General features: G+C 42.7%; 1 protein-coding gene across 1 annotated transcript; it reads left to right on the top strand.

The window, feature by feature from the left end:
- LOC138800047 (uncharacterized) lies at positions 1-27,601 on the top strand. The gene is made up of 6 exons (XM_069981853.1): positions 1-746; positions 829-1,002; positions 1,085-1,513; positions 1,596-2,181; positions 3,315-5,165; positions 27,336-27,601. Exons 1-6 carry the CDS (start codon positions 399-401, stop codon positions 27,599-27,601), a joined length of 3,654 nt encoding a protein of 1,217 aa, XP_069837954.1. The 5' UTR covers positions 1-398.

The following is a 27,601-nucleotide window of genomic DNA, read 5'->3' as shown; positions in this document are numbered from 1 at the left end:
CTGGAGAGGACCACCTCCTATTCCCATTGGACAGGAAACAGAACACTGGACCTTAAAAGAATCGCCTCCTCTCACCACACCAGTTACTGTTTCCTGTCCCATGGGAGCAGGACATGGAGGGTCTCCTCCAGGGACCTTCATAGGGCTGAGGGATCACCGGCAGACGGGTACCGGCTCCCGAGGTATTTATACCTGAAGACTGAGGCCCGTCCAACACCTCCAGATGATCGGGCCCCGCGCGTCTCCCGGCCCCTCTGGCGTCCGTCCCGGTGAGTAAGACGGCGGGGGTGCGCATGCGCGAACAGGGGGACGCAAGAACGCAATGACGCAGTGGCGCGATGACGTAATGACGTCGGCGCAGCGTCCCCACGTGTCGCGGCGCGCTCCCGGAAGCCGTGATGACGCGGGACGGGCTTCCGGAGGGGGGATGTCCCTATAGGCCTTGCTCTATAGGCCCAGGCCACGGCTTGCCGGGGGTGACGGCGGGAGGGTGTGCCGCATCAGCGCCGCGGCGGGGGCGGGGTCAGCCGGCCCTAGGTGCATTGGCGCCATATTTAAAGCAGCAGAGCTCAAGAGTGCCTTGCACCTGCATAAAGAGCCTGCTGCTAGGAAGACGGTTACTGTGTGCTGTGCTGTGCTTTGCTGTACTTTGCTGTGCCAGCTGTGGGGACCTGAGACCAATCCTGGGTCAAATGGAGTCCCAAGGCGCTGAACAATCCCAGACCTCTGCTACAGATAATCCAGCGGTATGGTGTGGTAAGAGGGGTTCTCCCCATATATGTATTTTAAACACACTATCTTATCAGGATGTTATGGTTTGTATTTTAGGAGGGATCCTCTAAAAAGGAGCGTACTAAGATTAAGGAGTGTCCGGTCTGCAGAAAGAGGCTTAGTAGTTCATACAATAAGACCTTGTGTGGGGGGTGCATGAACCGAGTATTAGAAGATCAAGGACCATCCTTCATTAGAAACATGAGAGACATGGTTAGGCAAGAAATCAGGGTAGGTAGAAGTATCTTGTTTCATCATTTAAATTTCGCTTTAGCTCCCCTCTACGAGTGTACTTATTGTTGTATTTCTGCAGGCCTCCCTACCCTCTCGCCCAACTTCCTCTGAGACGCCTGGAGTCAGCATTAACCCACCTCCTGACTCTCAGCCACTGGTCATTGCGGGACCAAGTCAGCAGATGGATCCCTCTCCTATAAATGAGGAAGATCAGGATCTATCACTAGAGGTGGACGATCAGGGTGAATTAGCCTCTGATCCAGAGGAGATCTCAGGGGAGGACTCTGCAGGGTCACTGTTACCAATTGAATCCATAGACGCTCTCATTAAAAATGTCAGACTAACTATGGAGATTGACGATACCCCTCAACCCAGATCCGTACAGGACATTATGTTTGAGGGGTTAGCCCCAAAAAAGAGACTGGTGTTTCCAGTACACCAGAGTATTAAGACTCTTATCTGTCACGAGTGGGCTAATCCAGACCGGAAATTCTTTATCCCACGGGCTGTAAGTCTGGTATTACATCTATCTTTGAAGAAAACTATGTAATATGACACTTATATTGATTCTAACCTTTTCCTATTTTTAGTACAAAAGGAAATATCCCTTCGGTCAGGAGGACTGTGAATCCTGGGAGGGGGCCCCTAAGATAGATCATCCAGTGGCGAAGATCTCAAAAAAGAATGCACTGCCCTTCGAGGACACAGCAGTGCTTAAAGACCCTCTAGATAAGAGAGCCGATATATATTTAAAGAAGTCTTGGGAAGCATCCACATCCGCATTCAAGCCTTTGATTGCGACGACTTCAGTAGCTAGGTCACTAAAAATGTGGATGACTGAACTTAAAGATAAGGTCAAGGAGAGTAATCCAAATCAGGACTTTAATCAGGCATTTACTACGATTGACAATGCTGTGTCATTTATTTCAGAAGCATCAGCAGATGCCCTAAAGCTGTCAGCCCGATCAGCGGCCCTTTCAAACTCAGCCCGAAGATCTATATGGGTAAAGGAGTGGAAAGGTGATACCACATCAAAGGCCAAGCTATGTGGAGTCCCATGTGAAGGGAAGCTTCTATTTGGGTCTGCCCTGGAGTCTATCCTAGAGAAGGCCTCTGACAGAAAGAAGGGATTCCCCCTTATACCCCAACAGACCAGTAGACCATTCAGGGGAAGAGGTAGGAGACCTAGGGGGGGAAACGTCAGTAGTAGGAAAGATTGGCGACCTCAGAAGAAGAATAAGGGTTTTCTCTTTCCTTCTTCTGACAAAAAGGCCCCTCAATGACATGAGGTCCCTGTGGGAGGGCGTTTAGCTTGTTATTTTTCACAGTGGTGTACAATTTCTGGTAGCACTTTTGTGTTGGATACAATAAAATTTGGCCTTAAAATTTCTTTTTCGTCCTCCCCAGGGGAAAGATTTGTATGTACTGACCTGTCATCAGACCCTGACAAACACATGGCTCTTCTAGCTGAGATCCATTCCCTTCTAAATAAAAAAGTGCTTATCCCGGTTCCCGGGGAACAGAGGGGAGTGGGATTCTACTCCACTTTGTTCCTTGTGAAAAAGCCCAATGGTTCATACAGAACAATAATTAATCTCAGGCCACTAAACAGGGCCCTTACTTACGAGAGGTTCAGAATGGAGTCAATATCTTCTGCTATTCTGAATCTCTCGGAAAACTGCTTTATGGCCACCATCGATCTCAGGGATGCTTATTATCATATTCCTATGCACCCTGACCATTACAGATTTCTGAGAGTGGCGGTGAACATGGGCTCAGAGTTTTCTCATTTCCAGTTTACAGCCATGCCATTTGGTATCTCTCAAGCTCCCAGAGCATTCACCAAGGTAATGGCAGAAGTCATGGCACATGTGAGAGAAAGGAATATCATCATTGTCCCCTACCTTGATGACTTTCTGATTATTAACAATTCACAGACGGCCCTAGAGACAGATATTAGATTCATAGAGTCAGTGTTTTTTTCTCTGGGATGGGAGGTCAATGAGGAAAAATCCAACAAAACGCCTAGCCAGCGGTGTAAATTCCTGGGGATCTACCTAGACTCCAGGGTTCAAAGATCCTTTCTCCCAGAGAATAAGATCTTACAGGTCCAGACAAGAATCAGGCAGCTCTCGGCTGATCCCCTTACTACTATGAGGTCAGCCATGTCATTGTTAGGACTCTTGACTTCTTGTATCCAGGCAGTACCGTGGGCACAGTATCACACCAGAAGGCTCCAGTGTCAAATTCTGTCTGAATGGGATGGCGTAACTGATTCCCTAGATTCCCCTTTTTCTCTATCTCCACAGACTTTAAGATCCCTGTCCTGGTGGGAGCAACGGGAACATCTAGACAAGGGTCTTCCATGGAACATCACGGAAGTAAAAACCATTACAACAGACGCCAGTCCTTCTGGATGGGGGGCTCATACGGGACCTCTTCTTCTACAAGGGAAATGGAGCCCGGAAGAAGCCAGAGAATCCCAAAACGTACGGGAGTTAAAGGCAGTTTTTCTCTCTTTAATACAGGCGCTACCAGAGCTTCAGGGGAGAAACGTAAGGGTACTGTCGGACAACGCGGCGGCAGTAGCCTACCTAAATCACCAAGGTGGAACCAGATCAACCGACCTGATGAGGATCACACACCATATCTTCAGGTTGGCAGAACCTCATTTTCTTTCTCTGACAGCACTACACCTAAAAGGATCAGACAATACAATAGCGGACTTCCTCAGCAGGAACAAGCTAAAACAAGGAGAATGGGAGCTATCCCAGGAGGTTTTCCATCAAATCTGCAGTCTCTGGGGCACCCCGAAAGCAGACCTGTTCGCCACCAGGACGAACAGAAAAGTAAGAGAATTTTATTCCCTGTCTCAGAAGGACAACCCCGCTGCCATAGACGCACTAGCACAGAATTGGGACAGCGGCCTCCTTTACGCCTTCCCACCGATCAGGCTTCTATCTCGGGTGATACGCAAGATCAGGCAGGACAAAGCAGACGTCATTCTGGTTGCTCCCTTCTGGCCCAGAAGGGTGTGGTTCGCCTGGTTGAGGAGACTGTCGATAGCAGACCCCTGGGTGCTTCCGGAGAGACGGGATCTCCTACACCAGGGACCAGTACTTCACCCGACAGCACAGAACCTTCACTTAACAGCCTGGCGTGTGAAAGGCAGCTTCTGATTGACAGAGGACTATCCCCTCAGGTGATATCCACACTTTTAGCCAGCCGAAAGAGGGTTACATCAGCCATTTACCTGAGAACTTGGAAGGCCTTTTGTAGGTACGTGAACCAGCCAATCAATGTAATTGCTCCTCCTAATATTCCACTAATTCTGGACTTTCTGCAGGAGGGTCTTAACAAGAACTTGAGACCAAGCACTATAAAAGTTCAAATTTCAGCCCTTAGTGCACTTTTTGATTTCAGATTGGCTGAACATCCATGGGTAAAAAGGTTCACAAAGGCTGCAACTAGACTGGCTCCCAGTATAAAATCAAGACTCCCTCCTTGGGACTTAAATATAGTGTTATCAGGACTGACCATTTCTCCATTCGAGCCAATGTTAGAATTACCTATCAGGCTGCTATCCTGGAAACTTGCCTTCTTGCTCGCTATCACATCAGCCCGAAGGGTTAGCGAGATCAGAGCCTTCTCCATCAACCCTCCATACATGACAATTAGGGATGATAGAATTATCTTATCTCCTGACCCTGCCTTTCTCCCAAAGGTGGTATCCAATTTCCACAGGTCCCAGGAGGTAGTTCTTCCCTCATTTTGCACTAATCCATCCAACGATAGAGAGGCAGCCTTTCATACATTGGACGTTAGGCGTATTCTGTTACACTATCTGGAGGTCACTAGGGATTGGAGACAGACTGATAATCTCTTAGTATCCTTCCAGGGAAAGAACAAGGGTAAAGCAGCTACCTCACAAACCATCGCTAGATGGGTAAAACAGGCCATAGGGGAATGCTATAGATCCAGTGGAAAGGATATCCCCGTAGGGTTTGGGGCACACTCCACCAGAGCAGTAGCCACTTCCTGGGCAGAGAGGGCATCAGTCACATTAGAGCAGATCTGTAGGACCGCTACTTGGAGCACTCCACACACCTTCTTTAGACATTACAGATTACAACTATCGTCAACAGAGGACTTGACGTTTGGTAGAAGGGTACTGCACGCAGTGGTCCCTCCCTAGGCGGGGGAAATTCCTAATCTAATCTCCAGGGGTGCCGTCATAGGGCGAGAAGAGAAAACAAGAATTACTAACCGGTAATGTCTTTTCTTTGAGCCCATGACGGCACCCCGCCTAATACCCGCCCTTGAAAGAGATATGACATACCTTGACATAGTTAATGTATGTTTAGATGTATATACTTTATTTAAAAAAAAAAAAAAAAAAAAAAGCGTATATATATATATATATATATAGATATATAAAGATGTATATAGAGGTAGATATATACATATGGATATATGCAGATATTATATAACACAGTTAGTATGCTATGTTGTGTTTGTTAAAAAGATTCGCTCCTAGGATCCTTGCAAAGAACTGGTGTGGTGAGAGGAGGCGATTCTTTTAAGGTCCAGTGTTCTGTTTCCTGTCCAATGGGAATAGGAGGTGGTCCTCTCCAGGGGTGCCGTCATGGGCTCAAAGAAAAGACATTACCGGTTAGTAATTCTTGTTTTCCACTTGTTTTTATTTTATTATGTGACCTGACATACATTAGATGTAGACAAAATGCACTGGTAAATAAAATGAACTAGCTCCAGACACCCTTCAGGTCCTAGGAAATGATTTGCTTCTGTGGGTTATATCCTACATGTATGGACAAAGAAAGTAATTAATTGTTTTCTAAAAAAAAAAAAAAAAAAACACTTGTCTGGATTCATAAAAATGATTTTTTTAAGAGTACTAGAGTAGAAACATCGTAGACTTGTGCTTAAATTGTAGTCCCTATTATTGAGAAAGCTACAATAGATGTATGTAACTGATATTGTAGCGACAGTAATTAGTTATGTAACCCCTGGAGAGGATTTAGGTAGAACAGCAGGTGCAGCTTATGAGAGAGGCACCCAAACTTCATTTCACATCTCTGCCTGGGACAGTGAGCTGAGGGGAGCAGGAAGTGATGCTGCGCTGGGAGGAAGAGGAAGAAAGCCAGAGAGAGACAGTGCATGGTGGGCAGCATGGTCTGAGGAGAGGAGACCAACTCCTGTGCTGGCTGTGTCAGAGGTAACAGAGAGAGACCTGACAGCTGAGAGAGGAAGGACTGAGCCCAGACATGACTCCCCAGCTCCTGTGTGTCCAGTGAGGAGGATCCTGCCTCCCACTCCCTCTGTGAGATCCTTCCTAAATGCTGCTGCTCCATGTTGGAAACCTGGACTGAGCCTTGCGGGTAGATCAGCAGAAAAAGAGTGAGTAACCCTTTGTATCCTGGCTGGTGAAGCTGTGACAGGACAGTGACAAATAAAAACATTTATTTTACTATATGGCTGCAACCTCACTTATTGCATATAGTCAGTGTGGATGCATGTGTTGGCAGGCTTGGTGTGCAGTGACTGTGTGTGATTAGAGTCACTTCCTAGAGTCTAAATTGTTAGAGTGCTCACACTAGTCACCCTTTTTACCAAACAACCCCTCTTCCTGCTGCTGAAGTGTTTCACTTTCAGGGGGGAGAGTTCTGTGTTGCCACATTTATGTTTGTCATATCCATTCCCTGTTTCTTCATACTTCATTGTCAAGCCCAGTATAGATTTTTTTACCATGCATTAAATTGGTTCCTAGTTCAATGTTACTTCTCTCTGTGAGTATATCACTTATAGTGTATTGAGTTTTTACCGAGCTAGGTGGGGGTTTCCTGAGTTAGCCCCTGGCAGAAGAGTGACAACCTCCTGTATACCAAGCAAGCTCTTGTCAAGACTCAGGTGGAGGCACTTCGCTGAGTGAGAAGGTGAAACAAACCAAAACCCCCCTCCTTACACTGGAAGCTCCATTAGGGGGTGTTACTGTTATTTTTAGAAAAAGTTCATCATAATCATTAACGTGTTCTGTAAAATTACATCATAATGTCTTATCTACAGATTAAATAAATTACTTAAAGAGGCACTGTCGCAAATTTATTTATTTGTTTTTTTAATAAATCAACAGGGGTTGTGATTATTATTTTTGCAATATACTGTACTTTTTTACATTTTTTTATGTTTAAATCAACACTAAACATCTGTTCACTAGGTGTCTCCCTTCCTGCCAAAACTGCAGCCCATGCTTTCAGCTCGTCTTTTCTCTGTTAGGGTGGGTTTATGCTGAGGAATTCTCACGGATAAACTCTGCATAATTCCCCAGTATGTCCGCGTGCACGGCCGTGCGCCTTTCCGCCGTCTCCATAGACACCATTCTATGGGCCGGTGTGAATTGACTTGTCACTTCTTTCGGCAGATAGCGGAATACGCCAGCCCATAGAATGGTGTCTATGGAGCCGGCGGAAAGGCGCGCGGACAGTCGACGGAATTCTGTGGATATTATCCGCGAGAATTCCTCAGTATGAACCCACCCTTAAAAAGAGATGGAGAGACAGGAGGTGGCAGCCCACACACACAGAAGCAGTAAGCAGCCACGTGGAGACATCAGTGTTTAGCTCAACCACCACTAGCTGGGCTGAGCTTACTGCAGCAGGACCAGCAAGTAAGAGGTTAATTAACCCTTTACCTGCTGGTCTGGACACAGGGCTGACAGTGCAAACCTCAGGCAGTGCAGCCTGGAGAGAAGTCACAGGGCAGCTGGATGTGATCACAGCAGGGACACTGAGAAGGTGAGAGGATGTGTGCTGGCTGTGATCTAATGCTGCCCAGCCGTTCTGCTATGACCCAGTGACCCCCTCCACCCACCTAACACTATGCAGGTTACCCCCTCTCTCCCCACAGCCCACGGCAACACTATAGAGACGCCCCTCCCCCACCCAGCAGTGTCCTGAGCTCAGTACAGGACCCCAGCAGCACCTCAGATGCCACATACCTCAGCATGGTATGTATACCCCAGCACATCAGAGAGAGCACCCAGCCCTCTATATCCCCTCTCACCACACACACACACACACACACACACACACACACACACACACACTGTATATCCCCTTTCCCCAGCATATCACAAGTGCCCCCTTCCTTCCTCCCAGCAATGTATATACCCCTTCCCTGTATATACCTTTTCCACAGTGTAGAAGCCTCCTCCCCCTTCCCTCCTCCCAGCACTGTATCAAAGTAAATACCCCCTTCCTATATATACCTTCTCCAACAATGCATAATCCTCCCTTCCCTAGTCCCAGCAGTGTATATATCCCAATATATACAATACCCCACTAACGACGGGATCAAGTTGCGCTACTCTCTTTAAGATGGTGCTGCTCGGAGTGAGGGACAGAGCCTGACAAAATCCAAGCACAATGAGAACCAAAAGATATCTATAGGAATAGATACATACAGCGATGCACTACTCAAAAGCCACTCCGGCGCAACTCACCCTCCACTAGGCCGCCGTGGGTACTGATATACAGACCGTACTGCAATGGGATCACTACTGTCTAGTGTCTACACACACACCCTGGTGTATGGCACTACCACGTATCATGTAAGTGACACCATGAACTCACAGACTGTGCCATCATAAACATCAATCCATCTTGACTGTTGCCTTCGTGCTAACTGGCACCCACCCCCACCAGCATATGGAGCAATAGAACAGATCCTACCTGGGTGATAGGGAGCTAAAGTTCAGAGCTTGGAAGCGGTGAGATGGTCCGCAATGATGACAGTCACACACTGTGTTGGAGTCCTGCAGAGAAGTGGCAATTTCAGTCCTGGATGAACAAAGCCAGTATCCCGGCGATATCAATCCTAGCAGTATGTTTTGGGGCTGTAAATTATATAATATAACAAAAAAATCAAAACAACTATGCACGCTACAATATAACATATGTTTATTTATTTTATGTGTTTTATATAAGAAATGGTAAAAGGGTAATGGATTATTTTAAATAGGAAGGGGCTATGTCACATTTTTAAAAGCTATTGCATGTAATCATTAGATTGCATAGCATTGATCAGTGTTATTTTAACCCTTCTTATAGAGTCTTCTTATAGAGGCACACTTTATGAGAAGATCATGGATCAGACTTCACAGATTTAGGTAGTTATCTCCAGCAGTTAGGGAAGACAATCAGAACCCCCGCTCCTGCCACTAACACTTAAAGTTAAAATCCGCTGTGTTAAAGGGGTTAGAGAGAAACGGCAGCATGATCTCTGTGGCCCGTCATTAATGGTGAGGGCCTGGCTGTTGATAGCAGCCTGTCCTCACTCTCTATAGAGCAAGCTCAGCTTGTGAGCTCATAGAGCCCTCAAACCCACTGACATAACGTTACCTCATGACAGACTCCTATGATGTGCGTCATTGGTCTTAAGGCGGACCTGTCATAGTGTTTTAGGTGGTTTAACTAAGTGTATTAATCTCAGTCTAATTTCATTTATACTTTGAACCAAGGCTGGCCTTAGGGTAGATAGCGCCCTGTGTGGAATTTCCTGGGGGAAGCTACAATAGTATGACTATTACAGAGTGAGGATTTTTGCAACAGATGTTGTTGTAACAGTGTAAAATTTTGCAGCCAGTCAATCATTCAATTTCTGTCATGGAGAGCTGTGGACCTTAGTGTTTTAAGCATTTCACACGTTCCAATCCCCCTTCAAGTACCCTTTCACCTCGCCTTGTGTGACAACCTTTGTTTTCCCAGTAAATTTAAGTTTCCTTAATTTAAGTAACAATTTTATTTAGTTTCAATTTATTCAATTTAATTTATTTATTTCTGTTGTAATTTTAATCTTAATTTTTTTATTCAGTTTTAGTAAATACGGATAAGTATAGTGTGTGACCTCCACATGCCTATATGACCTCCCTACAATGCCTAGGCATGCTCCTGATGAGGTGACGGATGATCTCCTGAGGGATTTCCTCCCTGACCTAGACTAAAGCATCCGCCCACTCCTGGACAGTCTGTGGTGCAACGTGATGCTTATGGATGAAGTGAGACATGTCTCAGATGTGCTCAATCAGATTCAGGGGAATGGGCGGGCCAGTTCATAGCTTCAACGCCTTCATCTTGCAGGAACTGCTGACACACTTCAGCCACAAGAGGTCTAGCATTGTCCTGCATTAGGAGAAACCCAGGGCTTAACTGCACAAGCATATGGTCTCACAAGGGGTCTGAGGACCTCATCTCAGTACCTTATGGTAGTCAGGAAGTCAAGCACATGGAGGGCAGTGCGGCTCTCCAAAGAAATGCCACCCCACACTATTACTGACCCACTGCAAAGTCGGTCATTCTGACGGATAATGCAAGCAGCAGATCGCTCTCCATGGCCCCTGTTACGTGCTTAGTGTAAACCTGCTTTCATCTGTGAAGAGCCCAGGGCACCAGTAGCAAATTTGCCAATTCTGGTGTTCTCTGGCAAATGCCAAGCATATCCTGTACAGTGTTGGGCTGTGAGCACAACCCCCATCTGTGGATGTCAGGCCTTCATACCATCATACCATCCTCATGGAGTTGGTTCCTAACCGTTTGTGCAAACACATGAACATTTGTGGCCTGCTGGAGGTAATTTTGCAGGGCTCTGGCAGTGCTCCTCCTGTTACTCCTTCCACAAAGGCAGAGGTAGAAGTTATGCTACTTGACTGTTGCCCTCCTACGGCCTCCTCCTTATGTCCTAGTGTACTGGACTGTCTCTTGGTAGCGCCTCCAGCCTCTCAACACTACACTGACAGACACAGGAAACCTTTTTGCCACAGCTCATTGATATGCCATCCTGAATGAGCTGCACTACCTGAGCCACTTGTGTCGGTTGAAGAGACCGTCTCATGTTACCAGGAGTGTGAAAGCCAACATCATCACAAACCACCAACATCAAAAAGTGACCAACACATCAGCCAGAAAGCATAGATACTGAGAAGTGGTCTGTGGTCCCCACCTGCAGAACCACTCCTTTATTGAGTGTGTCTTGCAAATTTCATGTGAAATTGATTGTCAATCAGTGTTGCTTCCTACGTGGACAGTTTGATGTCACAGAAGTTTGATTTACTTGGAGTTATATTGGGTTGTTTAAGTGTTTCCTTTATTTTTTTTGACCAGTATATACATAGGGAGGTAAGCTGGTCCGGCATCCCACTCCCCCAGTACATGATTGCTTTGTAGCATCTCCCATTGCAGGTAGTACAGTCCAAGCCATTAAGTGAGCTGTTGGCTTGTGCCCAACCAAGATGGAGAGTGCCAAGTTGCAATTTATTGGGCCAATAAGGCAACTTCAATTTTGCACAGCTACCTGGAAAAGAAGGTTGGCAACTCCTTGCATCTCTGTGTCTCTAGTCAGCTGCAGCTCAGCGTGGACATTTGGAGTTCTAACTATGGAAAAGGGCAGTATATGTGCATCACTGCTCATTGGATAAACATTCTCCCGGAGAGGCACAGAGGCAGAAACAATGAACGGAAGTCACACCACTCTAGCCTCCTAGGATAATTTGGGGCCATTATTCAGAAATCTTATTGTCTGCCTCCATCACCTTGTCAAGTCACCACAACATATGCCTGTGGCATACTGACGTTACCAAGCCCACGGCTGTCAGGCTGTCCTGCAGTTGTGCACCTGGATAAACACAACCACATTGAGAAGGATCTGCTTTGGTCCATGGAGGACAAAATTCCCAAGTGGTTCACCCCTCCACATTTGAAGGTGGGCACCGTAGAGATGACGGGAGGTACATTGTGTTGGCATTGCAGTAGGGAGGGCTGACACACGTTCTGTACATGGATCCCATGCTCAACCTAATAGTGCAAATGTTCCTATGCTCCTTCCCTGGACTTGAAGTACTGTAGCTGCTGAAGACCTTCAGGAAACTTTGGAGACCTCCACCCACTTCAGCCAATCCTACATGGCACGTAATGCCCTTTAACCAGAACCAAAACCATCACAGACTTCAGAAACATTGGCTTATCTACAATGTGACAACATGGTAGAACCCATGCCTCCACATGTTGGACCGACTGTACGAACAGAGATCAGTGTTCTACTAATTTGTCTTGATGCATTCTGGCAGCTTAAGGCTGAACTGATATTTTCAGGGCACCCATTGGCAGAGGATGTGTGATAACTGCTGATTTTTGGTACCGTTTGAGGAAAACACACTTTTGTCATCCACAACAGCTACGGTGTGAATTATGTAATCCCGCTGCTTCCCATCATGGACACTGCATTGAGGAATATCATCGCCGAGGGGAGCAGTGTTACAGTCTACCATGTGAACCTGAGCCCGGACAGGGATGAAATGGTGGTGGAGGAAGTGTTATACGGACAGAGGGTTCCAAAAACCAACCGGTGGGCCTCTCTGGCTGTCACACAAAAGAGCCAGCAGAGGTACCAAATCCTGAACCACAGAAAATTCCAGCCAAAGGTCAGGGGAGCCAGATGACAAGTATAGTCAAGGTACAAAAGCTGGGGCCAGAAACACCAAAAGTTAAAGGAACAAACCAGTCAGCCCCACACTCAAGTCTCTCTCCAGAAGCAGCTTAAATTAAAGGTTTAGCCATACTTGGAGACACTCTTGCCCCTAAATATTTTCGACCCATCACAGTTCTAGGCAGAAAAGGTCAATATCTGGCCGCATCTTGCACAGTTCATTCTGACCCAGCTGTCCTGCCCAGCCATCAGTGTGGCATATGAGAGGGTATTTAGTGTGGCAGAGGCCATTGGGAAATCCAGAAGTACAAGGCTATCTTGCCCCAGTGTGAGGGGGCTGACTTTTTTCGAATTGAATCAAGCCTAGATAGGACCAGATTTAACCACCTCCATGCCTAATGTTAAGGACTAAAACATCAGCCAGCAGTCAGCTACCAGGCACATGCTTGTCTTTCCAAGAAAAGTCCCCATGAAAATATTTGCCCATCATAAGTATTTACATTTTACAAAAATATCAAGTGATGTTCCCCCTTTACAACCTCAATAATTTGATATTCGTCTATAAAAACAGTCATTTTGCATACTTTTAGAGAACCCCATCTTCAGATTTACTGCTCATAGTGTACACAAATTAAACCATTTTTAACACAGGCATTTATTATCCACAGCTGTAAAATTGCCTCCACAAAGTGGCACTATGCAACTCATATTCCAAAAACAGTATTATCCGGGCACAAATCCCCATGACTATGTTTCTCAAAGAGGACATTTTCCTTCTTGTTACCATAGCTGTGGGGTTTTAGTTTTTGGCACTGTCCAGTTTTACCCACATGCATGGTGGCTGGCTGATAAATGTTCTTGGAGTTTTTACAAAATCACCAGGATAGTTAGATGTTGCAAAATGGTTCAAAAATAGTACTTACAGTATTTTGTGAGTTTTGAACGCCTTTTACGGTTTCTTGAGGCTATAAAAAAGGTTTCCTCATAGGATATATCACAGAGGGTTCGTACCAGCCGCAGTTTGTTGCTTAAAGGCAGATACATTGGAAGATTAAGTGTGCATTAAAATGTGAATGGTTAAGGGAGCCAGACAGCGGCAAGGGATTATGAAAATTCCTTTGTTAGTACTGTACCGTAAGCTAACGTGCAGTCACTATCTTGGCCACCATGTTTATCGAATTTGTAACAAACCACTGTGAATTTGCTTCAGAGAACCAAGCAAATTGATTCGGCAGATCTCTCATCTCTAAAAAATAATGCTAATTGTTTTATGCAAATGTCCATTATCTATAAACAGGTCTCCAAAAAGGGACAAGAAACTGTAGGAGTTTCTTTTTGTGTACAGGTTTCTTTTTCTATTTCTCAGGTGCTGCTGTTATCAGTAAGGGGGAATTATAAAGGAGTTGGCTATGTTGAGCCTGGACAATTGGTAGTTTTTTTTTTGTTTTTTTAAGCCAAAGAACAGGAAAAATGTTACTTCAAGTACTTTTTACAACAGAACTTTGTGGTTGCCTTTATATAGCTCTGGAAATTACTTTTACATCCCACATAAGGTAGTTGATGCCGCAGAGGATTCTTTTTAACCTTTATTTTCTTTGAATGACACATAACATAAACTCAAGGTAGAACATAAAAGATATACAGTGAACATTCCAGAATGTAATCTTTGAACATTAATGTCTGTACAGATTTGCTGAATGAATAGAGGCCAAAACACTTCTAGCAAATTAAATTGATTACTATATTTTTGCTATTATCAACCATTTTATACATTCAACATAGTGGTTATTAGTTTGTCATGCATCATAATACTTTTTGCTGTCTTACTACACAGCAGGAAGTATGTCACCCTCGGGTGCATTATTTTGCAATAGCTTAGAACAAGAAGCTCTCTCTTTTTCATGTTTGAAGCGCTTTCATATATCAAAGGTTGACGTGTTGTAATTCCCTGCTGGGTCCAAAACGCTACTGTCTTCTACTGTGGTTGTACAGAATCTTTACATATAGTGTTTATTTTTAGGTTTTGCTGAAAAACATTTCTTAACAGTTAAAAAGAATCCAAGGAACAATGCATACATATCTTCCCAGTGAGCAGCTTCTAGTACATTTATAACTCTAACTGACACTAAAAGGATGCGCCTTCTCAGTGCATTTCCTGGTGAAGGGTGGTCTGTAGTAAGGTCTCCTTTACGTGACTGTAAGTGCTTTATGGTCTGAAAAATCCGCAGAAATACATTAGTATTGAATCCGTATTTGCAGATCTAAAAAATATTGATGCTTTGAATTATGGTTGTGTGCTTTTCTCTATAGAAATCAATAGGTTGTATACTTTCCATAGTTATAGATATGTCATTTTGGACAGCAAAAAAAATATCCCAAATCACCTTGTCACTTCTCTGAAAAGTTAATTTAAGAAAAACCATGCAAGTTTAAAAAAAAGAAAAATCTCAAAACAGGTACACTTTAGGCTTTGCAGACGGATGCAAAATGATATGTAAATTTTTTATGATTGAAAATAATTAAAATGCTGCCGTTTTATTGTTAGAATAATTTAGTGGAAATTGTTTTTGAAATATACAAATGTAATAGACTTGGAATTCTATATGGTAAGAGAAGACAGCTATTTTCTTTTCTGTTAAATCATGTTGACAATATACTATAAAAGAAGAAAATTGCTCTACAGAAAGATAAATGATTTACTTAGGTGGTGTCATAGACATTTCATAAATTGTTGTCACATGCTTAGTCATATTCAAATGCAACACAAAAAGTACAGCCAAATCCATATATTTCCTGGAATTGACGAAGAAAAAAGATATATAAGCTTTTACAATGGTTATTGGTTAATATGCCAATTACTTATCTCCCCCAAAGCTTTTCTACACCATCACTCCTTGCAACTCAATGTTGTTATACTTTTAGCTATACTAAAAACCCATATCCTGCAAGCTCTATTAATTTTGTCACCTTGAAAGTGCAATCTTTAAGATGGTAAAGATTTTATTTCTTTTCTTTTTTTTTTTTAACTATGTTCTCTTCCTTTATTTGCTGATGATGTTCCAAACCGGGGGTGGAAGTATTGGGCAGTGGCCCATACCTGCAATACACCATCATTTGGAGCATCCTGGGCCTTCCAAAACGATCCAGGACGAGTGTGATTTAGTTTGTGGTATGACTTGTACATGAGTGATTAACTAAGGATTAGGCAGGAACTGATTGTGTCAGGATATGGAACAGGACGACAAAGGACAGGTGTAGCCTTGATACTGGCACCCGCCCCTGAAGGCAGATTTTCTGACTTGAGCTGGTTGAAAAAAAACAGACTAAACACATGAATTTCGGCCAGTACAGAGAGTCACAGCTCAATGTGTCTGTCAATAACATGACTGCCTTCTCTCTGTGAGTGCTCAGACGGCCTATGAAACATCGGACTTCCTGTTTTCTGACTGTTTCCTGTTTTTTGAGAAAAAGAGTAAGAAAACAGGAAGTTTTCCATGATAACTAATAAAAAAAATGAATGTAAATTGCAAACTTGCTTTATATCACATCTACTGTTGATATATATTTTAAAAGTTGTAACGACAGTGACACTTTAGGTTTAATTTTAGTGTCTAAATTAAGACTCCTGAATTGTCCCACTCCTAAGGAAATTAGAACGTCTTAAATTTTTGAACGTCTTAACAACCAAGATTGGTACTGTTGTAAGGATGTGATAGTTAGGAATTTGTCCCAATTTATGTGTAACCCCAAGCAATTGCCAAACCAATTTATAGTGTCAAGACTCTGTCAAGATTTGTCTTGACTCTGGTCACTTGGATTGGAATAAAAACAACAATATTACAAAAGACTTCTCATAGGTAAAGCCATTCGAAAGCCTTACAGGAGTTCAAGGAAAAGACAAGAGATTTGTAACTTACTTCTATTACAAAATTCCAATTCTTACAGTACTTAGCTGCTGTATGTCCTGCAGAAAGTTGTATTTTTTCCAGTCAGGAGAGCAGGAAAGGTTTTCTATGGGGATTTGCCACAACTCTGGACAGCTTCTGACTAGAGATGAGTGAATTTGCCGAAGTTCGGGTTCGTCTGAACCTGAACTATCGGCTTCTGATTGCCACTGTTTGCAGATACAGACATTGGCATAGGCTGTATCCCTGTTTTCTAGGCGGTCCTTAGGCTGTATCCACCCTGTTCACGGAGGCTGCACACAGCGGCAATCAGAAGCCAATAGTTCAGGTTTAGACGAACCCGAACTTTGGCAAATTTGCTCATTTCTACTCCTGACATGGACAGAGTCAACAACAGAGAGCACTGTGTCAGACTGGAATGAATACACTGCTTCCTGCAGGACATACAGCAGCTAATAAGTACTGGAAAACTTGAGATTTTTTAATAGAAGTAAATTACAAATCTCTGGCACTTTCTAGCACCAGTTGATTTTAAAGAAAAAAAAAATGTTGGTGAACAACCGCTTTATAGATTATTGGCTGAACAACTGTTATTCAGACCGGAATAGCATGCGTGTAATACATTTTTTTGTAACGTAGGCAACAGTTTTATGTTGATACTGATAATTGATATTAATTCATGTCAGGATGCTAATGTTGAAACATTTATTTGAATTGAATAAACCAAATTTGAACAATAGTCATTGTACCCTTCTACTGGCACGTGTTATAACCAATACTGCCAAAGCCAAGCAAAAATAAAATTCTGAATTTGGAGAAAACACATTAAAAGCATTTTGTATGAGAAACACGTTAATATATACAGCATTTTCAATTTGAGTTTAATAATGTTCCTCATGTTTATTGTATTATGTTGGCAACAAAATCTTTATTACACTGGCAAGAAATTCAAATGAAGGTCAAATTCTATATGGAAATTGTAATCATATCATTTTTGTGGGTGTTTTATCCAAGTTAATGATTTGTGTAATTCCTTGTTTACTTGCATTTAGGATTCTAATATTAAACAAAACTAATATGTATGTGCTACATTTACCATACCAAACAAAAAAGGCAATGCTTAAAGTGTCACTGTTGTTTCAACTTACAATATGTAAATCAACAGTAGATGTGATATAAAGCAAGATTGCAATTTACATTCTTGTTTGTTTTCTCAAAGAGTCAGAAAACAGGAAGTCCTGTGTTTCCCAGGCCATCTAAGCGCTCACAGAGAGAAGTTGGTCATGTGACTGAAAGACACATTGAGCCGTGACTCTCTGTACTGGCTGGATTTCTGCCTTTAGGAGACTGGACCTGGATTTCTGGTAAGTTCAGCTTTGTTTTACAGCATGATAACAACAACAACAAAATAATGAATGTATATGGCAAACTTGTTTTATTTAAAGTATGCTGTTGATTTAGATTTTGAAAGTTATAACAACAGTGACACTTTAAGTAAGGGCTTTGTTAAGTACACTATACGAACATTTATGTAACATTTTGAATGGTATTATTATAGAACATATACATTTCCCCCTTTCTTTCTTTCTTTCTTTCTTTCTTTTTTTTTTTAACATTTATAATATAAGGCTCTTTTCACACCTGTGTCCAGTATATGTCAGAAGGTTTTCCAATGGATAACTGTGCCATATAGCTATGACAGATGCTTTTTGTTGCAATCCACAATCATAGACTCTCAAAAATACTGTAAAACTTACACACATAGTTAAATGCACTGCAATGCCAGTTATACTGAGCATCCCCTGTGGAACCCTGTAGCAAAGTGAGTAGGGATAACTGTCACTCTGCCACAGAGCTACTGAAAGAGAGACACATTTTTTATTTCAACTTTATTTTCCCCTTTAAAGGGAACCTGTCACCCTGGACACGGGCGCAGAGCCCGCCCGACCCCCCGGTGCAGTCCGACGCTTTCCTGCAAGTCCCGGTCCTGGGACGGAGATGTGGGCGCCCGAAGCTGAGCACGCGCTGCACCGGGGCTACACCGGGCGGTAGGGCGGGCTCTGTGCCCGCATCCCGGGTGACAGGTTACCTTTAAGCAAATGCTATTATGCAATTTTGAAAGAATTTAGATCTGTAAATTAGCTGTTTTATGGCTAAAAAAAATAACCAAAATATTATTTGTGAGCAAAGCCTCATGCTGGAGCCAGAACTGAACCAAAACATCCCAAAAATCAACTTTTTTGACAGGCATCTGTAAGGCTCTTTTTTGTATTCGGACACACAAAAATATCCAGTGAAGACGCGAGCATGTACCTGCAACATCATGGTAACACAAGTCACTCACCCATCACCTGGTCAGGTGATATGTATAGTACTTTATGCATAGTTGCTCAGTGCTCAGAGTCAGCACAACATTGACATTTTTATCTACTAGTCTCCATAACACCAACAATCCCTCTCTGGACCCTTTAATGGTCTGTCACATCATAGTTGAGATGCTGTTTCCTAAATAATTCCTCATTTCAATAATACTTGAAATTGGGAGACATTTCATAAACTGTCTTTTTGCAATGGTGGCAACCTTTTACTGTACCATGCTGGTATTCTTTCTTAAATGCTTGCTGGATTTTATACACCTGTGACAATGGGGACAAAATGAAGCACCTAAACATTACATAAAGTTAATTTAATCATCCTAATATTTTTGTCAAAATAATAGATATGTATATTAACTCCTTGCCACAAAAGGACGTACCGGCACATCCAAATCTGCAGCCCGTTCCTGCAGATGGACGTGCTGGCGCATCCTCGGGATGACAGGGGCGCAGGAGCTCTCAGTGATAGCCGGGCACCCGGCGCAACTGCCGAGGTCTGGGCTGAGCCCGGATCTCGGCAGTTGACCCTATAGGTGCTGCGATCTGTGCGATCGCAGCACCTATAAGTGCTAGAGGAAGGGAGAATCCTCCTTTCCTCCTCCATCGGGGCTGTGCGGTAAGATCGCACAGTCCCGATGGAGCTGTGACGTCAGGGGGCTTCCCCGAAGCCTCCTGATGTCCCAGCTACGGTGGTCTGATCAGCTTTGCCTTTTACAGGCATAGTGCATTGCACTGCTGATGAGCACTGCAACGCACTATGCCTGTAATCAGTAAAGTCCCCATGGTGGGACTAAAACATAAAGTGTAAAAAAACAAAAAAAACAACACAAAATACATTTATAATAAAATAAAATGTACACATAATCCCCATAGCCCCCAATACAATAATAAATGTAAAAAAAAAAAGTAAACATATTAAGTATCGCCGCGTGCGTAATGACGCAGGCAATACAAATATTACATGAACCCCTTAGTGACCTCTAATACGTATTTTCAGGGCGGTCACTAATGGGCTTTATTCCGATATGTATGCCTTTTAGCACTGCATTATATTCCCTAGACACTATAAACCGTTACATAAAACCTATGCATGTTTGGTATCGCCACGTCCCTAAAAACCCAATCTATAAAACTAAATCATTAAATATATTGCACGACACATGCTGTAATTTTGCTGTATTTTATCAATCTGCTTTAGAAAATACATCATAAAAGAGATCAAAAAGTCCTATATATGTAAAATTGGTATCAATAGAAACTACAGATCTTCCCCCAAAAAATGAGCCCAAAACCAGCTCTGTGGGTTTTTGTTAGGAAGATAGCCGCCATTACTGTGAACAGACTCTGGTCACAGTGATGGATTCCTAAACATGATCAAAGCTCCATTCTCTCTACTACCGGAGGTGTCGGAGAGCATGGGGCAATGAATAGGGACCACCCGGTGTGGTCCTGGTACAAGCAATCAGCGGTATATACTATATACCACTGATCGCTTGTTCCAAATGCTGCCAACACTTTTTTCCCCTGTCACCGTAAATCATTGGCGACGGGATAAAAAGTCAGGTGCCCTGGATTACCTGTAACCACCCCGCATTACCTATAACCACCCTGTATTACCTGTAACCACCCCGCATTACCTGTAACCATTCCAGATTACCTGTTACCACCCCGGATTACCTTGAAACACCCCATATTACCTGTAACAACCCCGCATTACCTATAACCACCCCGCATTACCTGTAACCACCCAGAGCTACCTGTAACCACCCCGCATTACCTGTAACCACTCCAGATTACCTGTAACCACCCCGCATTACCTGTAACCACCCTGGGCTACCTGTAACCACCCCAGATACCTGTAACCACTCCAGATTACCTGTGACCACCCCGGATTACCTGTGACCACTCCAGATTACCTGTAACCACCCTGCATTACCTGTAACCACCCCGGGCTACCTGTAACCACCCCGGGCTACCTGTAACCACCCCAGATTACCTGTAACCACCCTACATTACCTGTAACCACACCAGATTACCCGTAACCACCCCAGATTGCCACAGACTGCCCATAACCACCTTGATTGTCCATCACCACCCCAGTTTGCCTGTAACCACCCCAGATAGCCAGTAAACACCCCCAGATTGCCCATAACCATCCCCAGATAGCCAGTAAACACCCCCAGATTGCCCATAACTACCCCCAGATAGCCAGTAAACACCCCCAGATTGCCCATCACTACCTCAGATAGCCAGTAACCAGCCCAGATGGCCAGTAAACACTCCTAGGTTGCCCGTCACCACCCCAGATTACCTGTAATCTCAATTATTTATTTTTTTTACCAACTTTGCTATTCTAATAACCGATACTAGCTGCAGTTTTGCTCCAGCAAAATGACACTCCTTCCCTTCTGAGCCCTGCTGTGTGCCCATTAAGTGGTTTATGCCCACATATGGGATACCGTGTTACAAATTTTGGGGTGTGTCTTCTCCCCTGTTCCTAGTGAAATTGAGAAATTTTAAGCTTAACATATTATTGGAAAAATTCAATTCTTTTTTTTTTTCATTCTTACTGTCTTACTAATTTTGAATACTTTCCTCTAATGCCTGTGGGGTCAAAATGCTCACCACACCCCAAGATGAATTCTTTGAGGGGTGTACTTTACAAAATGGGGTGACTTTGGGGGGGGTTCTATTCTACTGACACTACAGGAGTGCTGCAAACGCACCTGGCGCTAGGAAACTTCAGAAAAATCTGCACTGCAAATGCTAATTGACGCTCCTTCCCTTCTGAGCCCTGCTGTGTGCCCATACAGTGGTTTATGCCCACATATGGGGTACCATTGTACTCAGGAACCTGCTTTTCAAATTTACGGGTGCTTTTTTCTCTCCTATTCCTCATGAAATTGAGAAATTTCAAACTAAACAAACATATTATTGGAAAAATTACCTTTTTTTTATTCTTACTGTTTAATTTTGATCACTTTCCTCTAATACCTGTGGGGTCAGAATGCTCACCACACCCAAAGATGAATTTCAAACTAAACAAACATATTATTGGAAAAGTTCAATTGTTTCATTCTTAGTCTATTTTTGAATACTTTTAGGGGGGTTCTATTCTGCTGACACTACAGGGGCACTGCAAACGCACCTGGCGCTCAGAAACTTCTTCAGCAAAATCTGCACTGAAAATTCTAATAGGCGCTCCCTTCTTTCTGAGCCCTGCTGTGTGCCCATACAGTAGTTTATGCCCACATATGGGGTACTGTTCTACTCAGGAGAACCTGCGTTGCAGAATTTAGGGTGTGTTTTCTCTCATGTTGCTTTTGAAAATGAGATAATTTAAAGTAAACATATATATTTTTGGAAAATTTCTATTTTCCATTTTTTACGGCCTAATTGTGAATACTTTCCTCCAGCCCCTGTAGGGTCAAAATGCTCATTATACCCCTAGATTATTCTTTAGGGTGTGTAGTTTCTAAAATGGGGTCACTTATGGGAGTTTCCAGTATACTATCCTTTTAAATCCACTTAAAAAAAGAACTGGTCCCTAAATAAATCAGTTTTGGAAATTTCATGAAAATTTTATAATTTGCTGATACATTTCTAAGCCCTGTAACACCCTAACAAAGTAAAATTTGTTTATGAAATGAAGCCAGAATAAAAAAAAGACATATTGAAAATGTGACTTAGTAACTAATTTATGTGATATGACTTTCTGTTTTTAGAAGCAAATAATTTCAAAGTTTGTAAAGTGCAAATTTTTCATGATATTTTGATGTTTTTCACAAAAAAAAGACAGTGACCAAATTTTGCCACTAACATAAAGTACCATATGTTACGAAAAAACAACCTAAAAATCGCTAGCATTTGTTAAAGCATCACTGAGCTATAAGCGCATACAATGAGACAGGTCAGATTTTGAAAAATGAGCCTGGTCATTAAGGCCCAAATAGGCTTAGTCTTAAAGGGTTAACATACATAGTAACATATAACAAATGGGTAGTTCAGCGGGAAAAAAAAACCTTTCAAATCAACTAGTGCCAGAAGTCCTCTAGTACTTATCAGCTGCTGTATGTCCTACAAAAAGTGGTATTCTTTCCAGTCTGGAGAGCAGAAGAGGTTTTCTATGGGTATTTGCTACTGCTCTGGATAGTTCCTTCTCATGGACAGAGGTGGCTTCAGAGAGCATTGTGTCAGACTGGAAAGATTACACCATAGAAGGTAATTACAAATATATGGCTCTTTCTGGCACCAGTTGATTTGGAAAAAAAAATGCAGGATTTTCCTTTAATGTAAACAAATGTATAGCATAAAGGGGCCAGTGAAGGAGGTCAAGAATTGCCCTGAACAGTAGACCAAATTGCAGCCAAAAACAATGCTGTCTAAACACACAATCCTTGATTTTTAAGCACAAATGGACTACAGGGCTACAATCACACTTTTTTTTTTATGGCCATCATTTTACAACCAATTAATTTATGGTACTTTAAAAAAATGGGTGTTATTTTGAAAGACAGGTTGCAAAATCATGGGTGTCCATCTGTCAATTGGCCATGAAAAGACATTGTGCGGTCATGGCCAAACAGATGAAGATAAGTTCTGGTGCTATAGTTTTTTTTTTTAATCAACTAAATACAGTCATATGAAAAAGTTTGGGCACCCCTATTAATTGTAATCATTTTAAGTTATCAAGTTTTTTTGTTTTTTTTTTGCAACAGCTTTTTCAGTTTGATATATCTAATAACTGATAGACACAGTAATATTTCAGGATTGAAATAAGGTTTATTGTACTAACAGAAAATGTGCAATATGCATTCAAACAAAATTTGACATGTGCAAAAGTATGGGCACCTCAGCAGAAAAGTGACATTAATATTTAGTAGATCCTGTTTTTGCAAAAATAACAACCTCTAGTCGCTTCCTGTAGGTTTGAATGAGTTCCTGGATCCTGGATAAAGGTATTTTTGACCATTCCTCTTAACAAAACAATTCCAGTTCAGTTAAGTTTAATGGTCGCCGAGCGTGGACAGCCCACTTCAAATGATCCCACAGGTGTTCAATGATATTCAGGTCTGAGGACTGGGATGGCCATTCTAGAACATTGTAATTGTTAGTCTGCATGACTGCCTGAGTAGATTTGGAGCAGTGTTTTGGATCATTGTCTTGCTGAAATATCCATCCCGGCGTTACTTCAACTTTGTCACTGATTCTTGAACATTATTCTCAAGAATCTGCTGATACTGAGTGGAATCCATGCGACCCTCAACTTTAACAAGATTTCCGGTGCTGGCATTGGCCACACAGCCCCAAAGCATGATGGAACCTCCACCAAATTTTACAGTGGGTAGCAAGTGTTTTTCTTAGAATGTTGTGTTTTTTTACCCATTGCATAAGGCCTTTTTGTATCACCAAACAACTCAATCTTTGTTTCATCAGTCCACAGGACCTTCTTCCAAAATAAAACTAGCTTGTCCAAGTGTGCTTCTGCATACCTCAGGTGACTCTGTTTGTGGCGTGCTTGCATCCCTCAGGCGACTCTGTGTGTGGCGTGCTTGCATCCCTCAGGGGGCTCTGTGTGTGGTGTGCTTTTGCATACCTCAGGTGACTCTGTTTGTGGCGTGCTTGCAGAAACGGCTTCTTTCGCATCACTCTCCTATACAGCTTCTCCTTGTGCAAAGTGCGCTGTATTGTTGTGTATTGTTGCGCAGGTGGTCTGTGGATTGTCCTTGGCTGTTCTCACCATTCTTCTTCTCTGCCTTTCTGATATTTTTCTTGGCCTAGCACTTCTGGGCTTAACAAGAACTGTCCTTGTGGTCTTCCATTCCCTTACTATGTTCCTCACAGTGGAAACTGACAGGTTAAATCTCTGAGACAACTTTTTATATCCTTCCTCTGAACAACTATGTTGAACAATCTTTGTTTTCAGATCCTTTGAGAGTTTTTTTAAGGAGCCCATGATGTGACTCTTCAGGAAAGATTTAAATAGGAGAACAACGTGCAAGTGGCTACCTTAAATACCTGTTCTCATGATTGGATACACCTGGCTATGAAGTTCAAAGCTCAATGAGGTTACCAAACCAATTTACTGCTTCAGTAAGTCAGTAAAAAGTAGTTAGGAGTATTCAAATCAAGAAAATGATAAGGGTGCCCATACTTTTGCACCTGTCAAATTTTGTTTGAATGCATATTGTACATTTTCTGTTAGTACAATAAACCTCATTTTAATCCTAACATATTACTGTGTCCATCAGTTATTAGATATATCAAACTGAAATAGCTGTTGCAAAAACCCACATTTTGATAACTAAAAATGATTAAGATTAATACGGGTGCCCAAACTTTTTCATCTGACTGTAACTACAGTATATGTAAAATCAGAAAGGCAAGGCCTGAATATCTAAAAGAATTCAAAAATGGTATTACTAAGCAGTGGAAAAAAAATGCTGGTCAGTCTATGGCTATGTTAAAATAACGTTTTTTCAGCTCCATTTACAATGATGTCCATTATTTTGAGTCTAAAATAATGGACGTCATTTAGCAGCCTCAGTGAAAATGTCTAATATTCAATGCATTGTGTGCATTGGACGTCTGTGTTTCGATTAACTTCAATGTATTGCCATTGCAGTCAGTTAAATTGTGGCAATAACTGACTTTTTTTAAATATGAAAATCATCCGCCTTTTCTCTATTTTTGACTTTGTGTGAACATAGCCTAATTTAGATTTCTATTGTGCCATGATTGTGGAAGAGCTAGAATTTGATGCAAGCAGCATGAATCAATGAAACCTTTCTGTTTGCGAAGGCTGGAAGAGGTGGCATAATAGTGTTGGAAATTTTTTCTTAGCACGCTCTTGCATAGTTGTTTGGACAAAAGCACTTGTCTAAGCTTTGTAGTTTAGCCACCTTAGCTTTGTAGTTCAACCCTTCATGGCATCTTTTTATCATATCGCAGGACACTGAATGATGTAACATATCTGTGACGAGGTATAATGGGCTGTTATTAAGAGTATGTCAGTACCTACACATGGGCCAATATTTCTGAAAAATATTTTCAATGCCTAGTGCTATGACAAATTGCTAAGGGCTCTGAAGTGCAAAGATGGTCAAATGTATTATAAGATGTTTGTGTCTAATAAAGTGACTCATCTGTTTTTTTTCCAATATTAGCAAGGCATTTCTAGTAGCAATTAACCAACAGGGGTTTGCATTAGAAAGTTCAACATATAACAAGCATAAGGGTGCAGAGTGTGCCTGTCAGGACAGGGAGGTACAGACACGACAAGAGAGTGGGCCCTAGGTCTGAACCCACCCACTGTCCCTACCTGCTTGCCTCAGTCGGCCCTAGGTGGCCGTGGACAACCACGTTGACGTTCCCTGTGCTAAATATGTGCACACGGAACAAGACGGACAAAAAACACAAAAGAATAGTCAAACAAGCTGGGTCAAAAATCCAAACAGGCAACGCAGTACAAAATCAGAAAGCAAACGGATCGTCAAAAAGTCAGGCAGGAGGTCAGGTATCAAGTCGAGCAAAACAAAGGGATTAGGAGTGGGGATCGCAGGAGTAGACAAGGGAAGCTGGGATCAGGGTATTAAGCTAATAGCCAGCCCTGGAACTCTGTCTTAGCTTCCTTTTATACTAAACCAGAGCCCACTCCGAATCCCCATTGGACCGGCGCTCAGATATCCAGGTTCCAGATAGGCAGAGATTCCTGTCAGTCTAAAGACCTACTCAGCTGGAAAAATCAAGTCTCCTAGAAAATCAGATTGACTCCCACATTGCCAGATATTTGAGAAGCAAGTGGGTGTGTCACACAGAAGCAGGTTCAGTTCACACCAGGTTACAGCACAACCCTGACAGTACCCCCCCCCCCCTCTTACAAGGGGCCTCAGGACCCTTATCCAATGGACCAGGCTTGAAAGGATTTAGAACGTGGTGTCGCCGAATCAAGCGAGGAGCATGCATGTCTTTGACAGAAACCCATGTTCGTTCCTCTGGCCCAAAGCCCTTCCAGTGGACTAGATATTGCAATGAGCCTTGTACAAAACGAGAATTCAGAATTTTCTCCACCTCATACTCCAACTCATTCTGGATGATCAGTGGAGCAGGGGGAGATGACGGAGACACTGGAGGAACATACTTTTTTAGGAGAGCCTTATGAAACACATTGTGAATTTGAAGTGATGCAGGCAGTTTTAATCTAAAAGTCACAGGATTAATAACTTCCACAATGGTATACGGACCGATATATTTGGGTGCTAGTTTAGCAGACTGTACTCTTAACCTTAGATTCCTGGTAGAGAGCCAGACCTTTTCCCCCAGTATGTATTGATGGCCAGGTATGTGTCTTTTATTAGCATGTTTTTGATATAACTCTTGGGCTTTAACCAAGCTCTGATGAGCTTAGGCCCAAACTGTGCACAGTTTCGAGAACAAGGCTTCAGCCAAAGGGTTAACTGGATCTGCGGAGTGAGTAGAAGAGTACCTAGGGTTAAAACCGTAATTGCAAAAGAACGGCGACATTTTAATTGAACGTTGTTCCTGATTGTTTAAGGCAAACTCTACCAAAGAGATAAAGTCCCTCCATTTGTCTTGGACATCAGCCACGAAACATCTCAGAAATTGCTCTGGAGACTGGTTGATTCTCTTAGTCTGCCCATTCGTATGCGGGTGGAAGGCAGACGAGAAGGACATGGAGATTCCCAACCGCCCACAGAACTCTCTCCAAAATTTCGCTACAAACTGAACGCCCCGGTCAGACACAATATTTTCAGGGATACCATGAAGGCGCAAAATGTGATTAACAAACATTGTAGCTAA

The sequence above is a fragment of the Dendropsophus ebraccatus genome, chromosome 8 (genome assembly GCF_027789765.1).
Source record: "Dendropsophus ebraccatus isolate aDenEbr1 chromosome 8, aDenEbr1.pat, whole genome shotgun sequence".
Lineage (NCBI taxonomy): Eukaryota > Metazoa > Chordata > Amphibia > Anura > Hylidae > Dendropsophus > Dendropsophus ebraccatus.
This window is presented reverse-complemented; position numbering and strand designations above follow the sequence as displayed.

Coding starts and splice junctions, on each gene's coding strand:
- LOC138800047 (XM_069981853.1), top strand. CDS start 399: ATGACGCGGGACGGGCTTCCGGAGGGGGGATGTCCCTATAGGCCTTGC. Junction 1,003..1,084: donor TGGTTAGGCAAGAAATCAGG/GTAGGTAGAAGT, acceptor GTATTTCTGCAG/GCCTCCCTACCCTCTCGCCC. Junction 5,166..27,335: donor AACAGAGGACTTGACGTTTG/GTAGAAGGGTAC, acceptor TGATTGTTTAAG/GCAAACTCTACCAAAGAGAT.